This window comes from Camelus bactrianus, chromosome 3 (genome assembly GCF_048773025.1).
Source record: "Camelus bactrianus isolate YW-2024 breed Bactrian camel chromosome 3, ASM4877302v1, whole genome shotgun sequence".
Classification (NCBI taxonomy): domain Eukaryota; kingdom Metazoa; phylum Chordata; class Mammalia; order Artiodactyla; family Camelidae; genus Camelus; species Camelus bactrianus.
Window position 1 is genome coordinate 113616985 of NC_133541.1, and position 18323 is coordinate 113635307.

The 18323-nt window shown below is 36.5% G+C and overlaps 1 protein-coding gene across 2 annotated transcripts in view; it reads right to left on the reverse strand.

Annotated features, from left to right (window-relative positions):
* SOX30 (SRY-box transcription factor 30) overlaps positions 1-4686 on the reverse strand; it is a 29202-nt gene extending 24516 nt beyond the window's left edge. For both annotated transcript variants that reach the window (XM_074360993.1, XM_074360994.1), the window contains exons 1-3: positions 3425-4686; positions 1557-1796; positions 154-333 (exon numbers count right to left, since the gene is read on the reverse strand). In XM_074360993.1, coding sequence (XP_074217094.1) covers positions 154-333; positions 1557-1796; positions 3425-4466 — 1462 coding nt within the window. In that variant the 5' untranslated portion in view covers positions 4467-4686. The remainder of the gene's footprint in view (positions 1-153; positions 334-1556; positions 1797-3424) is intronic.
* Positions 4687-18323: the final 13637 nt, after the last annotated feature.

Here is an 18323-nt window from a genome sequence, read left to right on the forward strand (position 1 = left end):
ACTCAAATTTTTCCTTCTCTGATTCAATGTTTCCACTTCCTCTCCTTTTGATATTTTTTCTTAATGCTGTTGCTCTAAATTCTTAAGCTAACAGAAACAAAATTTCAAGTTACCAGGTAAAACTATCACACAGCCATTAAAAAACCAACTCACCAACTGGATGAGTGATGGTGTTCTGTAGGCTGGGAATTACCACAGAGTAGGTAGGTGAGCGATAAGGATAAATTGTCGTAGGATTGGTAGAGATGATATTCTGTGTGGTACCAGAAAATACACCGGAAACGCCTAGAGGGAAGCGTTTTCGCTTCCCTGGACGAGGCTGATAAACCCAACCTATAGAAGAAGATAAACCATTTTTAATTTGAACATATAGACCCTATTTAGCCTTTAAATAGTTCTTTTCATATTAAAAGTCCAAAACACTTCTAAGTTTTAATTGCCTAAATTATCTTTTCCAGTTCTATGATACTATTTCTGTGCATTTTAGCATATATATTCATATGGCTCCTAACAGTGGCCGATGTTGCAACCCATAATTCAAAGGAAGAGCAAGGGCAAATGTCTCATATCCAAAGTCACATAATGAATTTGTACTAAAATTAACATTAAAGGGGCTGAGTTTGAATCCCAAAGCTTTTCCTCTACCTATAAAACAATGCCCCAGGAAGATACTATTCGTCTCCTGTTTCCTCACTTTCTGTAAGATACAATTGTCTGTATCTTACAATGAAGTGGTTACTAATGACCAGTCACTATTGTTAGGCCTTATTCAGAAAGAGCCATTCTCTTAGACTTGGCCATCTCCAAGTCCACATACCACCCAATTGCCTTCCCAAGTCAGATGAGTAGAGTGGTGGCAGTTGCAGCCACTGTATAACCAAGAGAATCACTGGTTTCCTGTAACTGCTGCCCCCAAACATTCCCCTTAGAACCTCTCTGCTACTACTTTAGAAAAGAAATAATGATCTTCCCACCATGCACAATATATTGGCCATATGCTGTGCTTTTACCCAAGCTTAATATCAATGTCTTCAACCCTGTGAAGGAAATTACAATTTATTTCAAATTACATCATGATAAGGATAAATCTATTAATCGTAAGGCAGGTCTATGTTCTGATAACCATGTAATATTAAAATGGAGCATGGTGTTAAAATCTGCAATATGTACTGCATTTTTTTTCTGTTGCTATGATTGAAACACCTCATTTTCTAGTATATCTGAAAAATTATAGCCCAGAAATCTGGATCTTTACCTTCATTAAGTTTATATCTATATATTTAATAAAAAACCAGAGTAAAACTGTTTGTCCCCGAATTTGCACTAGTTGGAAAATATGAGACCAGATCTCTCTCTACTTTGTTTTGTTAAGGAAACTTATGCCCAGTATCAGTTCAATCATTACTATAATATTAGCCATTATTCTGTTTATTGTACATATCAGATTAGAAAAAAATTACATTTTTGTTTTTCAATCTCAACCTAACCTAATCTTTACCTAAATAAATTAATTTACAATAAATTAGAAAGAGGCTTTGTTCATTTCATTTGATTACCAGGAAATTCCTCTCTGTGCTTTTCTTTAATCTTTTGTGCTTCATCATAATAGGGTTTCTTTTGTTCTTCACTAAGTTTGTTCCACTCTAACCCGAGCTGGACACTGATTTCTGCATTGTTGGCTGCTGGGTTAGCTTTGGCTAGTGCTGGCCGGTGGATCCTTGCCCACACCATAAATGCATTCATGGGTCGCTTCACATGACCATTTCTGTCCTTACTGAAGGGAGTATCTGGTATTCCTACATGACAAAAATTAAGAGACTAAATTAATGTGCCACACACACACAATTTTAAAGTGAAGTGCATCTCCATATGTATTTACTTTTTAAATATCTGGAGAAAATATACACTTCAATATAGCCAAAGAACTGCCAGTATTCCAGAATTCCTCATAACCCCTGAACTCGGCATTCTAAACTGTGGCTTAGAATGACTCCTCTTTCTCTCAAAAAGAGTAATATTGTTGAAGATTTTGTAGAAGTAATAATGTTGAAGACACAGTAAACTACTGGCTTGTTACTTCTTTGAGCTATATTAATACCTCTAACAGTAATTAACATTTAGCTTATTTCCAATTAAAAATATTCTATTACTGAGGGACCAGAATTATGACTTATTCATGACTATAATTCTAGCACTAGATGGATGCATCCTCAATGTTTAATGGAACTCATTTACATGCCACTGGAGTGCCCATTCAAGCAAAAATATTTATAGCATACATTATAATACTATTTGTTGTATTTCATTATGAAGGTGAAGCACCTGCCAAGGTGGGTCGTTAACATTAGTCCCATGTCCTGGGAGAAAAATAAGAGGAAAATAGTAAGAGTGCCTTTCTGAGAGTCACAGAGACAGCTGAAATTACAATAAAGGAAGTTGGTTAAACTCACATCTCTTACATAATTCATCAAAAACAACTGTAAACTTTGTATGTTGTTTCTTTTTAAAATTAGGATTACTTGATACATAAAATTTTAAAATGCACAAAGGATGAAATAAGTGTTACAAAGAAACATTTCCCTTTCTCTCCTCTAGAAAATGAAAACAAAATTTAAAAACTACTGAAGATAAAAAGCAAGAGGGTGGGGTGGGGAGGAAGAATAGTAAAGAAAATAAGAACAAAAACAATAAACATAAAAGTTAATGAAAATATGAACTTAAGATTAATATGACTTTCCATGACATTCATTGGCATAGATTTCTATATTAAATCTTAACGTTTTCTAGCTATGTATTTGGAAAGAATGGATAGAAATAAAATAGGTACTTGTAATTGTTACTGATGTCACTATGGTCATTTCTTTGAAAACAATTTTTCTATCTTACTGTACAATATTTTCATTTTCCATGTTTCTATAAGTCCATAGGATTTCGAATACTGTTACAACTAAACACGTACTGTTTTCTCCTAGAAAAATGTTTACTCAATTTTTAAAGATGATAAATCACCTCTAAATCCAATATTACCATTTTTCATTAAACATTATTTTTTTCGTCTGTTTCTTGATACATGTAAAAGTGCTGAGCTACTACAATATTTTCAAATGTTTATTATCTGTAGCACATAAACTGAGTGTCTTGTGTTATCTAGCTGAAATATTCTATTTTTGTGTGTCAACATTAGCCACATCTAAATTTCATCCTTCAGTGGGCCTTAAAATAGATTATTTTCAAAGTCTGGGAATCTTCAACGTGTTACTGTATTTTACTGGTATATGTACAAGTCAGAAGTGATACCTGTGCAGACTTTGCCCTGAGTCCATGATTTTATTTTTCTAGGTTAGGCTTCTGAACGGCTGACATGGCAGCTATGGGGCAACAGATGAAGTCTGAAAACCAGACTGATTCCCCTGAAGTCTAGTACCTGCATCTGAGGGAAGCACGGTGAGCGGGACATCTTTGGTTTCAATTTTTACAGAAGGCTCCAATAAAGACTGCATTTTAATAGGCACTGGTGTCAAAGGGACCTTGGTCAATCGTATCAGCTCTGAAGGTGGAGGTCCCTGAAACTGGATCCGGGCCCCAGGGGGTACGGTGTGAAGAGTCAAAGGGATCCTGAGGTCTTGGTGTGGCCCAAAGGCGCTGGACGGCTGGGTCAGGATGACATCCTTGCTGCCATGGACCAGGCCATTGGACGTGGGCTCTGTGCCGAGCCTGCAGGCCTCGCGGAGTCTCTCGGGCTCCTCCGTTTTGATGACTCCTCTGAGGGCCACCAGGCTTTTGCCCTCCCCGCCTTTCACCGTGTAGCTCATGACCTCCTCTAACTCCACCTTGCCCTTCTTCTCGTCCACTCCGTGGCTGTCGAGAAACGGCCCGGGGCTTTCCAACTTGGCCGCCCTGGAGGACCTAGGACCCGCCTCCATGGCCTTCCGAGGCCCCACCGAGGGATCCAAGCCGGGTCCAGGCTCCTGCTTCTCGGCCTTAACGTGCAGCGCCCGGGGCTGCACCGGGTGCAACTCAGGTCTGCAGGGGGGGGCCTCGGACGCGGGGACCAGCGGTGGCGGTGGCGGTGGCGGCGGCGGCGGCGGCGGCGGCGGCGGCAGCAGCAGCTCGGGCCTCAGCTGCAGCAGCCGCGTCTGTACAGGCGAGGCAGCTGCCCCTTCCTCCCGGGCTTGAGGCAGTGGTGGCCCTGGCGGCAGCAGCAACACCTGCTCCGGCTTCACCTGCATCAGCCGCCGTGCCGCGCTCTGTACGCCCGACGTCGGGGCCTCCCCGCCCGACGAGGCCACGGTTGCAATGGCGGCCGCGCAAGGGGCGGGCGGCGACGCAGAGAGCTCCGCGGCCGCTGCCCGAAAGGAGGCGCCCTCGACGGGCAGCGGAGGCGGAGCGGGACGCAGCGGACGCGGCAGCGTCGCCCGCGGCAATTGGCGCGGCTGAGGCGGGGGCTCCGGCCTGGCTCTCTCCATGGGGGGAAGGGGACGCCCCGGCCTGGTCCCGATCCGGATTGTGAGCTCAGCCGTTTGTTGGCGACCTCCCCCTCCCACTTTCAGTTAAGACCCTTCCAAGGCCTTTGCTACCCAGAACCCTACGCGGTTCAAAAAGCAGCCCTCGTTCTTGGCCTCGCCCAATCACAAGCGTCCCGGTACCCGCGGCCCGCCAATCACAGGCGCGTTCTCTGGCCTCTCCCGCCCTCCGCTCTCCCCTCGTGCCCGGCCGTCGAATCAGCTGCGATGGCCGAGGCCTCGGCATGTGCGGCCCATTTTCCCGCTCTGACTCCCCTTCTCTGCCGGAGTTCTCTTCCGGTCGTTGTCCTTAGTTACCCCCTCCCTCGCCCGGAGCACCCGACAATGGCGTTGCCCAGGGAACGGTGCGGTTCCACGCTGCTGACCTCCAGGGGATAAAGTCCAGTGAGTCCTTCACAAGGGCTGGGGAACTGGGCTTTGTACGGGCGATTTGTGCTGCCAAAATAGACCATCGACCCCGGCCCTCGCCAGGGACTTTGGATCTGTGCCAAGGGGGAAAGGGGGGAAATTTTGCAACAGCTCAGTAACCGCATTAGCCGATCTTGCTGTGCGATTACTGTGGAGTTAAACTTTCAAATAATCACCACGCCTGTGGGCCCTACTTGTACATCCCAGATTCATCCACTTAATTCAGTTTCCCCTGCCATTACTCAATTCTGAGTGTATATCATCTTTCACCTGGGTATTGTTGTAGTTCTGTACATAGTCTCCTTGCTTTTCGTTCTTGTCCCACTAAGCGCCAGCTGCCAGGCATCTTTCAAAAATACAAATCTAGTCCTGTCACACCCCGCTTGCCTAAATCTTCTCACGGCTCTCCAAGGGCCGCACAGTAAAGGTCTAACACTTGGCAAAGCCCATAAATCCCCAAATGGCTTGGGCTCTCATTCTGCTACTTCTCTCTCAATCCTGGCTCTGCAGGCTTTAGCCACACTGGCCACTCATCATTCTTTCTCTTACTTCAAAGAATTTTGACTATGCCCTCCATGCTGTTCCTCCCTTGTGCCTCCTTAATGCCTCCTGCTCATATTTCAAATTGCAGCTCAGCTGGTACTTTCTCAAAGATATATTTTCTGACTCTGAAAAATCAAGTCAAATCTCCCTTAGGAACTTATACTTCTATCACTTCTTTTAAACCTCAATTTGTAATTACATATTTCTTCATGTCATTATTCTGCTGCCTCCCACAGTTGATTGTAAAATCCTTGAGGGCAGACTGTGTTTTACTCAGTACTAAATCTCCAATACCTATCATAGAGCCTGGCATACAGTAGACATTCAGGAAATACTTGTTGAATGAGTAAGGATTGCCATAGTCTAAAAATAAAATAGTAATCACTATATTAAGGGCATACTCTTATGCTAGGTGTTTTTTGTTTGTGCCTTTGTGTGTTTATGCCTCTCCTTTTACTACTCTTGTGCTTGTTTCCATTAAATGTCACCAAGAAAAATAAAAAAGAAATCTTGTATTATCATTTGTTACGTTTCTAAATGATGTCCTAGCAGCTATAGATTTATCTTGAAACAGATGATCTTTGCAAACAAGACAAGTTAGCTCTCGAAGACCTGTCCCGAATTCTCTCGCTAATCTTCTGTTGTCAGATGCGGCAAACAGGAGTTCTTAAACTTGGCAGGTAGACCAGGACAGTGGTTTTCAAACTTTTGTCTCAGGAACTCTCTATACCTGCAAAAATGATTGAACAGTCCAAAGAGCTTTTATTTATGTGGTTTTATGTATTAATATTTGACGTATTACAAATAAAACCTGAGGACTTAAAAATAGTTATCAATTCATGTTAAATACAAGTAATAAACCCATTACATAGCACGTTTTCATGATAAAAATATGTTTTCCCCCAATTAGGAGAGTGGCATTGTGAATCTAATGTCTGACTCAGTAAAAAAAAAAAAAAAGTTGAATTCTATCTGCTTCTGCATTCAGTTTGTTGTGATTCACATGTTATATAGGCTCTGGAAAACTTCACTGTACACTCATGACAGAATGAATTTAAAAAAGGCAAATATTGTCTTATAATTATTATGAAAGTAATATTAACCTAGCAGACACTCTGAGTCAATCCCTAAACCACTCTTTGAGAACCACTGACAAAACAGCCGATGTGCACAAAGCCTGATAAAAGAGGCAGAGAAGTAAATCAAGTTAGTGTTGATTTTGTGCGAAACTAGTTCATATTCCAATCTGAATTAGTAATTCAGAACAAGTGATATGACAATCATCTGTGACAGCAAAGCATATAGTATACGAGGAGTCTATTCTAAGGAGAAAGCAATCTTTTTTAAAAGAACAAAAATCTGCTTTATTGAGGTTTGATTTCTATACCATGTTTACAGTTAAATGTACAATTTGATGAGTTTTAATTAAATTTATAAAATTGTGTAACCATCGCTACAATCCAGCTTCAGAACATTTTCATCAACTCAAGAAAGTTGGGGTAAGGAAACTCAGAAAGTTCCCTTGTTCTCATTTTCATTCAATATCTGCCCCTCATTTTCAACCCTAGACAGCTGCTTATATGCTTTCTGTCTCTAATTTTGACTTCTCTAAAAATTTCATGTAAACAGAATCAGATAATATGTAGGCTTAAATGTTTGGCTTCTTTAACTTAGCATGTTTTTGAGGTTTATCCAAGTTTAATGTATCAGTAATTTGTTCTTTATTACAGAGTTGTATTCCATAATATGGAAATATGAAATTATACATGGATATTTTATTGTAAGATGTCTCTCACTCAGTTTATTTATCCATTCACTAGTTTATTAGCATTTGGATTATTTCTAGGTTTTGGCTGCTGTGAATATGATGTTCATTCATATAAAAAATATTTGTAGGGACATGAGCTTGCATCTCTCTTGGGTAGGCACTGAGGAGCAGAAGTTTATGTACAACATTTTACAAAATTGCCAAACTGCTTTGCAAAATTTACCATTTTACGTTGCCGCCCACAATGTATGAAGGTCCCAGTAGCTCTGCCTCTTCTTCAACACTTGGTTATCAAAAGCCTTTAAAATTTTATCCATTCAATATAGTATATGTAGAATATATATAGTAGTAGTATATAATAGTAAGTTGTTATTTTAAACTACACTTCCACAGTGAATAATGATGTTGAACATCTCTTCATGTGCTTAGTTGCTATTATGTATCTTCATTGCCTTGTTCTATTAAAGTTTTTTCCCATTATTTATATTGAGTTGTTGGTTTTCTTACTATTGACTTTAAGGATTCTAAATACATTCTGGATAAGAGTTCCTTATTAGATGTATGTTTTGCAAATATTTTCTTCCAGTCTGTGGTTGTCTTTTCATTCTTTTTTTAATTCTTAATAGTGTCTTTTGAAGAATAATATTTTTAGCTTTGATGAAGTCTAAATTATCAATATGCCGTTGGTCATATTTAATAAATCTTTACCTAACCTAAGGTTACAAAAGTTTTTCTCTCATGTTTTACTCTAGAAGAGTTATAGTTTTAGCTCTTACCTTTAGGACTATGATCCATTTCAAGTTAATTTTTATGTGGAGGAGGAATATAGATCCTTATCTCCCACCATACAGTTGTTTAAGTAATGTTGAGAAGACTATTCTTTTCCCATTGAATTACCTTAGTATTTTTGTTGAAAATTAATTGACAATATATGCATGGCTCTTTTTCTGAATTCTGTTCTGTTCCTTTGATCAATGTCTATCTTTATGCCAATGCCACGTTGTCTTAATTATGATAGCATTGTGGTAAATTTGAGGATTAGGTCATTTAAGTCTTTAAACTTAGTTCTTTTTCAAAATCATGTTGGCAAGTGTTGGTCCTTTGGATTTTTATACAGATTTTAGTATCAGCTTATCAGATTTCACCAAAAAAGGTATTTGGATAAGAATTGCTTTGAATCTGTAGATCAATTTTAGAAAAATAGACATCTAAGCAATAGTGTCTTCAATTTACAGATATGGGATATATCTCCATTTATTTTGGTCTTCAGTTTTTCTTGACAGTGTTGTATAATTTTCAGCATAGAGTTCTGCACTTGTTACACTTACTGTAAATACTTTATTTTGATGCTGTTATAAATGTAATTGTTTTCATAATTTCATAATTCATTTCTAGTTGGTTATATATTGATTTTATATGCATTGCCTTATTTCACTGGCTAGAAGCTCAAGTCTAATGTGGAATAGAAGTCGTGAGCATGGACATCCTTGCTTTGTATCCATTGTTAGAGGGAAAATGATGTCTTTTATCTTTTATCTTAAGCAGGATGTTAGTTGTAGGTTTTATGTAGCTGCTTTTAATCAAATTTAAAAAGTTTCTTCCTATTCTTGATTTCCTTGAGAGCTTTAACATGAATGTTTGTTGAATTTTATCAGATGCTTTTTCTTTTTTTTTAAATTCACATCTAAATTTTTTCATTTTAAATCTATGTGGTTGCAAATGATTTGATTTCTGATATACTATAAATATTGACATTTTATCAGATCTTTTTCTACATCAGTTGAGATTATCATGTTCTTTATTCCAAGGGTCAACAACATTTTCCAGAAAGGGCCATATAGTAAATATTTTTGGTCTTGTGAGCTATATGATCTCTGTTGCAACCAATCAGTTGTACTATTATAGCATGCAAACAATTATAGAAAATGTGTAAATGAGTGGGCATGATTGTGTTCCAATGAAATTTAATTTACAAAAATTAAAGGGATGCTAAATTTTGTCTGTGGGCTGTGGTTTGCTGACCCCTGCTTTACTCTAGTGATACTATGTATGTTACATTAATTGATATTCAGATGTTAGACATACACCCACTTGGTCATAATGTATTATCTTTTTTATACATTACTGGATCCAATTGCTTTTCTTTTAAGAATGTTAGCATTTATAGTCATGATGGGTATTGGTCTGCAGTTTCTTTGTGACATCTTTGAAGTTTTTGGTATCAGGGCAAAATAAGCTGGAAAGTGTTCCATTTGATTCTAGTTTTTGGAAGGATTTGTATTAGATTGGTGTTATCAATTTCTTAAATGTTGATAGATTTCATCGTCTGGGCCTGGACTTTCCTTTGCAGGAAGATTTTTAAGTAACTCAAATAATTTGATGTCTTTACTTGACATAGGTCTATTCAGGTTTTATATGTCTTCTTGAGTTAGTTTGATAATTTCTGTCTATGAATTTGCCCATTTCAACTAAGTTGTCAAATTGTTGGTATAAGGTTGTTCATAATATTCCTTTATGATCTTTTAAATTTCTGTAGGGTTCAGAAGTGTTCCTTTTTCATTCCTAATTCTGGTAATCTCTATCTTTTCTTTCTTTCTTTTTTTTTTTTTTTTTGGTCATTTCACTAAAATTTTATTGATTTTATAAATCTTTTCAACACTAAATAATCAGTTTCACTTAGTTTTTCTTTTGTTTTGCTGGTTTTTTTTAATTTTTAAATTTCTGCTATAGTTTTTGTTATTTTCTTTGTCCTACTTAGTTTAGGTTTGATTTGTTCTTCTTTTTCTACTTTCTTAAGGTGAAAGCTTATTTATTTGATTTTTTAGGTTATTGATTTTTAAATCTTCTTTCCTTTCTAATATAAGCATTTAAAGCTATAAATTTCCCTTTATGCACTGCTTTCCTGCTTTTTATTAATATTGCTGTGTCATGATTTTATGTTCATTCAGTAGAAGATATTTTCTAATTTCTTTTTTGACTTAAGAGTTATTTAGAAGCATGTTGTTAATTTCCAACTATGTGGCGATGTTCCAGATTTCCTTCTATTATTGATTGCTAACTTAATGCTACTGTGGTCAAAGAACATTCTTTGTATGATTTCAGTCCTTATAAATGTATTGTGACTTATTCTGTCACCTTGCACATGGTCTATTCTAGAGAATGTTTTGTGTGTACTTGAGAAGAATATGTATTCTGCTATTGTTGGATAGAGTGTTCTAGCTGTTTAATAGTATTCAAGTATTCTATATCCTTTCTGATTTGCTTTTTGTCATATTATCTATTAGTATTATCAGTTATTGAGAGAGACATTGAAATATTCAGCTGTAATTACTGAATGGTCTATTTCTCTTTTGATTTTGTCAATTTTTGCCTCATATGTTTTGGGATCCCTTATTAGGTACACGTATGTTTGTAATTGTTGTATTTTTGATTAATTTACCCTTTTGTCATTGTGAAATCTCTCTCTCTATCTCAGTGGTATTTCTTGTATTAAAACCTATTTTAGTATAGCCCTTCCAGCTTTCTTATTGTTAGATTGCTTAGCATACCCTTTCCCATCCGGTTACTTTTGATGTATTGTATTTTAAATATAAAGTATTTCTCCCATAAATAGAATATGCTTTTTAAACCCATTTGATTGTTCTAGTTATTGGAGTTTTTAGTCCATTACAATTTAATGTAATTATTGATATGCTTAGAATTGTGCCTGTCATTTTGGAATTTGTTTTCAATGTGCTTTTTGTTTTTTGTTTCTCCTGTACTGCTTCTATAGGTTAATGCTGACTGAATTCTTTTTTTTTTTTTTTGGTGCCTTTTTTTATTTTTATTTTTTGAACATTTTTTATTGAGTTATAGTCATTTTACAATGTTGTGCCAAATTCCAGTGTAGAGCACAATTTTTCAGTTATACATGAACATACGTATTCATTGTCACATTTTTTTTTCTCTGAGCTACCACAAAATCTTGTGTTTATTTCCCTGTGCTATACTGTATAATCTTGTTTATCTATTCTACATATACCTGTCAGTATCTACAAATTTTGAACTCCCAGTCTATCCCTTTCCACCACCACCCCACCTTGGCAACCACATGTTTGATTCTATGTCTATAAGTCTGTTTCTGTTTTGTATTTATGTTCTTTTTTTTTTTAGATTCCGCATATGAGCGATCTCATATGATATTTTTCTTTCTCTTTCTGCTTACTTCACTTAGAATGACATTCTCCAGGAACATCCATGTTGCTGCAAATGGCATTATGTTGTCGGTTTTTATGGCTGAATAGTATTCCATTGTATAAATATACCACTTCTTCTTTATCCAGTCATCTGTTGATGGACATTTAGGCTGTTTCCATGTCTTGGCTATTGTAAATAGTGCTGCTATGAACGTTGGGGTGCAGGTATCATTTTGAAGTAGGGTTCCTTTTGGATATATGCCCAGGAGCGGGATTACTGGGTCACATGGTAAGTCTATTCCTAGTCTTTTGAGGAATCTCCATATTGTTTTCCACAGTGGCTGTACCAAACTGCATTCCCACCAGCAGTGTAGGAGGGTTCCCTTTTCTCCACAGCCTCTCCAGCATTTGTCATGTGTGGACTTTTGAATGATGGCCATTCTGACTGGTGTGAGGTGATACCTCATTGTAGTTTTGATTTGCATTTCTCTGATAATTAGTGATATTGAGGATTTTTTCATGTGCCTATTGATCATTTGTATTTCTTCCTTGGAGAATTGCTTGTTTAGGTCTTCTGCCCATTTTTGGATTGGGTTGTTTGGTTTTTTTTTTTTTATTATGTCGTATGAGCTGTATATATATTCTGGAGATCAAGCCTTTGTCGGTTTTATTTGCAAAAATCTTCTCCCATTCCGTAGGTTGTCATTTTGTTTTACTTATGGTTTCCTTTGCTGTGCAGAAGCTTGTAAGTTCAATTAGGTCCTGTTTGCTTATTCATGCTTTTATTTCTATTGCTTGGGTAGACTGCCCTAGGAGAACATTTTTGAGATGTATGTCAGAGAATGTTTTGCCTTTATTTTCTTCTAGGAGGTTTATTGTATCTTGTCTTATGTTTAAGTCTTTGATCCATTTTGAGTTTATTTTGGGGAGTGTTCTAGCTTCATTGATTTACATGCTGATGTCCAGTTTTCCCAACACCACTTGCTGAAGAGACTGTCTTTATTCCATTGTATGTTCTTGCCTCCTTTGTCGAAGATTAGTTGACCAAAATGCTGACTAAATTCTGATAAAATATAGCAACATTTCACCAGTAGAACTCCATCTCCTCCTCCTTCCTTTATGCTATTATTATCATATATTTTGAGGCTATTTATGTCATAAATGAAAAAATTGAGTAATATATTTATTTTTTAAAAAAAACTTGTGTTTTTCAAAGCAATTAAAAGACTATGTAATTTTTCTCTCTTATATTTACCCACACATTTACTATTCCCCATGTTTTTCTTTCTTTCCTACAGTTCCAAGTTATTGTCAAGTGTCATTTCCTTTAGGATTTCTTGGAAGGCAAGTCTGCTCACAACTTCTCTCAGTTGTTTATCTGCAAATATCTTTATTTCATCTTCATCTTTAAAGGCTAGTTTAATTGGATATAGAATTCATGGTTGACCTGGTTTTCTTTTTCTTTTGGTACCTTGAATATGTCATTCTACCACCCTCTTGTTTCTGAGGAGAAGTCAGCCAGTAGTTATACTTTTGTTTCCTCTCTGAATAGTGAGTCATTTTTCTTTTGCAGCTTTCACAGTCTTCTCTTTGTTTTTGAATTTCAGGAGTTTGACTATAATGAGTATAGGTGTAGTTCTCTTTATATTTATCTCACATGGGGTTTGCTGAGATACTTGGATTGATATACTTTGTTTTGTCTTAAATCATATTTGGAAAGGTTTCAGCTATTATTTCTTCATGTATTTTTTCTACCCATTCACTTTCTCCTCTCCTATAGGGACACCCATTAATACGTGTGAGGACCCTTACCATTATCCTGCAAGTCTCTAATGCTTTGTTCATTTTTATTCAGTCCTTTTCATCTCTGTTCTTTGGATTGGATGATTTCTATTGATCCATATTCAAGCTTGCTTATTCTTTCTTCTACCATCTCAATTCTACTTTTGAGCCAGATAGTGAAATTTTCATTTCAATTGTAACACTTTTTAAATCTAGAATTTCATATTCTAATTACTTCTATTAATATTTCCTATTTGTTTGTTATTATCATACTTTTCCTTAATTCATTGAACATATTCATAATATCTTCTTTGAAGTTTTTACTAATATGTGAACCCCACTCATAGTAAGTTTCTATTCCCAGAAAGCTACCTTTTGATTTGCTGATAGGTCTGACAGACTCTTGCTCTCTTCACTCATCTCTCATGGAAGGGCATCAATAATGATTTTCAAGTAACATAAGATATTAATTTTAGTAGCTGGTTTCTTGACAATTTATCTAAGGCATGAGGAGATGTTATTTATTTACTTACTTAATGTTGGAAATCTATCTGCCAATGATCTTTTCCATCAGATTCCCTGTAGTGTAGTATGTTGAGCAGTATTCCAAAAATTCATTTTTAGAACTTTACAATGTAACTTTATTTGGAAATAGGGTCTTTGGAAATATAATTACTTAAGGATTGAGATTTGGGTGAACCTTAAATCCAGTCACTAGTATTAGATGAGGAGAGAACACAGAGATACACAGAGAAGATGATGTAAAGATGGAGGCAGAGATTGGAGGGATGCATTTATAAGCCAAGAAATGCCAAGGATTACTGAGAGCCATCAATAGCTGGAAGAGGCATTGAACAAATTTTCCCTCAGAGCCTCCATAAGGAATCAATCTGCCTATTCCTTGATTTTAAAGTGCTAGTGTCCAGAATTTTGAGAGAATAAATGTCTGTTGTTTTAAGCAACCCAGTTTGTGATACTTTGTTACAGCAGCCCTTAGAAACTAATACATTCCCTTTTATTTTCTCAATAGAGAATGTATAACAGAAAATTCTGGGATTGTTTCTTTTCTATGACTGCTTCCATCTATTGACTAAGGCCTAGAGGAGTTTCCATTCACTGACTGATCGATTGATTGATTCGTTCAACAAATATTTACTGAGCCTCTAGAATGTGCCAGCATGTAAGGTATCATACTCGTTCCTAGGATTAGTACGTGGACATTCTTGGAGGGGCTATTATTCTGCCTATATCAGTCCCCATTCTAGTTTTGTTTTCTGTTATGTTGTGTCCTGTCATTTAATTTTTTTATGACACTTCTTCATTTACCATTTCCATTCCCATTCCAGTTCTACTCTCCCTCACCTCCATAGCCCAGGGACCCACTTTAATGTATTTTGAGTCCTTGATTATCATTTAGTGATATACAATGTTTAGTGTATACATGTATTTGTTTTTTAATTTATATGTATCATCTGAGATATACTCATTTTTGGGTTTTTTTTTTTACTTCACATACTTTTACAAAATTTCTTTTTGCTTATCTGTATTTTCTACAGTTGATGTGTTCACTGATTTTTTTTTAGTGTTTTTTTTAAGTTTGCAATTTACTGGGTTTTAGTATGCTTACAATATTGTGCAATAATTAGCACTGTCTCATTCCAGAATATTTTTCCAAGTCCTGGAAACCTCTGATCTACTTTCTGCCCTTTTAAAACACAATTTAAAAAAAAAGATCTACCCATGTCGAATAGGTATGTCTTGTTCTGAGCTCCTGAGTTCTGCATTCATATTATCAAGCACTTTTCGTTTCTTGATTCCTCTAATGATGGACTCCTAGGGTGCCTCCAGTGAGCTCCTATTGTAAGCAGTGTTGTTGTGGGCATGCTCCCATAAACCTGTACTGCAGTTTCTCTGCAGATATACACAGGAGTGGGGTTGCTGGGTCCTAGGTATGCACATACAGTGCTTCACTTCCTAACAGGTTGTTTTTCACTTCAAACTCCTAACAGTAGTACATAAGGATTTCCTTTTTCCCACTTCCTTACCAACACTTGGTTTTATTCAATAAATTTTGCAATCTTATCGGGGTATAGAAGTACCCAATTGTTTTGATTTGCATTTCTCTGATCTTTAGATAGGTGAGCATCTTTTCATAAACGTATTAGTCTTTCAGCTTTCCCCATCAGTGATACGCATATTCAAGTCACCTACCATTTTATTATTGTGTTTCCCCACTTTTCCCTTGCTGATGTGCAAGAGTCTCTTGTTTATTACAGATATTCAAACATTGCAAATATCCTCTTTTTGTCTGTAATTCATCTGTTCATTTGTCTCTTGATATCCTCTGTTGAACAGAAATCCTTAATTTAATACAGTTGCATTTGTCCTTTTTTCACCTCATATTTTGCGCTTTTAGGGTCTTGTTTAAGAAATATTTTTTCCATCCACGGTTCCTCAGTAAAGTTCTCTTATATTTTCTTCTGTTAGTTCTATAATTTTACCTTTCATATTTAGGCCATTAATCTATGAGATTCTCCTTTATATGTGATGTAAAATAGGGCTCCAAGTTTACATAATATAGTAATCTACTTATCCTAACACCATTTAATGATCCATGTTTTCTCTACTATTTTATCCTGCTTCTGTGTACCACGTAGCCCTATGAAGAGGTCACATGGAGAGCACTAAAGCTTGCTGCCAATGTCATGTAAGTGAATCATATTTGAAACAGATCCTCTAGCCCCATTCAAGTCTTCAGATGACTACACACCCAGCTGACATCTTAATTACAACCTCATGAAAGGCCCTGAGCCAAAAGCACCCAGCTAATCTACTCCTGAATTCCTGACGTAGAGAAACTATGTGAGATAATAAATGTTTATTGTTGTTGTATTGTTGTATAGCGAAGTATAACTGATACAGTTTTAATACTGAATAAGAGCAAGTGGAGCTCTTTGGTCTCTATCACATGGTGCCCTGTAGTTTCTATTTCATTGCTATCAAAAGAACCAAAGTAAGTTCTAGCTTTTCAATCTTGGTGTTCCCTAAAATAAGAGTGTAAGATAGTCAATAAATGGGAAAGATGTGAAATAAGAGAAGAGGAGCTGGGAAAGAAACAAATATTTAAGGTCCCTTACAGTGTACTTACTATGTCCTATATTATCCTATTTTGATCAAAAAGCATTTGGTCTGCTGGCAAAAATGTGGCATTTTTGTTATCTTGGACCTCCTACTATATATAATCTCTGTTGACTTTGACTTGGCTGAAGGCATAGGTCACAGACAGGAATGAGGCAGACTTGGAAAATACTGTGAAGGAGATGCACATATTGAATGGAGTTTGTACTAAATATTCTTTAAGGTCCATTATCTCTACTGTTCTGAAATATTTGTCCTTTACCTTATAAACTCCTATCTGCCCTTCAAGACTCAGATTAAATGTACCATTTCTTAAAAAGCTATCTCTAGTTCTAGCCAGAGTGAAACATTTCTTTACCTAATAAATGCTTTCACAGCTCCTTCTATATACTTCTATTTTGTCAGTCATATTGGAAGAGGGGTATGGCAAATACTATTCCTTGCCTACCCTCCACCTTTTTCCTTGCAACTGTATCCTGCTTTTGTTTAGAAGGCACTGTGCCAAGTACTGTTTTCCTTAGTCAGAGATTGATGTAGAGTAGGCATGTGACCTAAGTTCTTCCCACTGAGGCATAAGGAGCCGTCTGTTGGATGCTTCTTGGGGGCGGGAATTTCTTTCCCTAATAAAAGAGCAGATATCCAAAGAAAGCTCTTTTCTACTCATTTCCTTCCTTTCTACTTTAGATGTTATAGAGTGAGGACATTATGTCTGGGACCATAGCCGCCATTTTGTGAACACGAGGAGAGATCTCTCTGATATGGTATGAGTAGTGAAGCAGGAGAATTAAAAGTGTTCCATTCCTTGATGACATCATTGAGACACTGCATGGGCTCTGAAACTGCCAAACCACAGACTTTTCTATGTGATTTAAGTAAATTTCCCATATTAAGCTTTTGTTAGTTAATTTCCCAGTTATTTTCAACCAAAAGCATCCAGATTGATAGAAAGGGGAATGAAAATAACATTTATTAAACACTTGTAATATGTTTTAATTTTTTGTTAACATATTTTCCTCCCTAAATTGTTAGAATAGAGACTTTGTCTTCATCAATTCCTAGCACCTTCTATCGTCTTTGATTTAGAATGGTTGCTTAAGAATTGTTTTGGTAATTAATAAATTAATGAACAGGTAAATCTATAAAGCAAGGAGGCAGTGTAGAAAACGTGAATAAGAGCATAAGTTCTGGCATTGCATTTCTGGCTTCCTATCCTGGCTATACCATATACTAGCTATGTGACCTTGGGCAAGTCACTTAGTCTATATAAGGCTGTTTCCTCAGCTATGAAATAGAAATAATAATAGTATATTCCTAAAAGAACTATTGTGAGGATATTAAATATTCTATATAAAGGGCTCAATACAGAATTTCATACCAAATTAACACTAAACCTGTTAGCCATTGTTATTAGAGAAGAATAGGGAAGAACCAACAATGATTCTAAAATTTCAAACTGGTTAGCTGGGAAAACGAAGATAAGTTGGGCCAAAATTCAGTGTGGAATGGAAAAGATGATGTTCATCTTCAGACATGTAAAACAAAGCCTAAATATAGTTAGAGAGTGAAGATATTTTGGTTATATTTATATAGAGAGAGTTACTTGGCTTAGATTCTGATTTAGATTGCAGTTACTTGTCTTGAAATTCTATAATCACAGGACTGTACTTTTAAATATAGTAATTTAAAGAAGAGGGTAACTTCCAGATTGTATCTACGATGAGTCAAATCCAAGGAGGTAGTAGTTTCTGAGAGTCTGACAAAGAATTTGTTCTCAAGCAGTGATCTTCAAAAGCCAAATATCACAGAGAGAAAAGATTTCCTTAAATGGTGTAAATTCATGCCGAGTCAGTGATGTGATGTGATTCAGTCTCTTAAATCCCTTGAATTCTCTTCCCAATTAGATGTTTCTTCATGGAAACAGAGGAAAATTATGCCGGAAATATTTAGAGAAGGAATTCTGTGTATTAGTGTTCAAGGAACCACTTA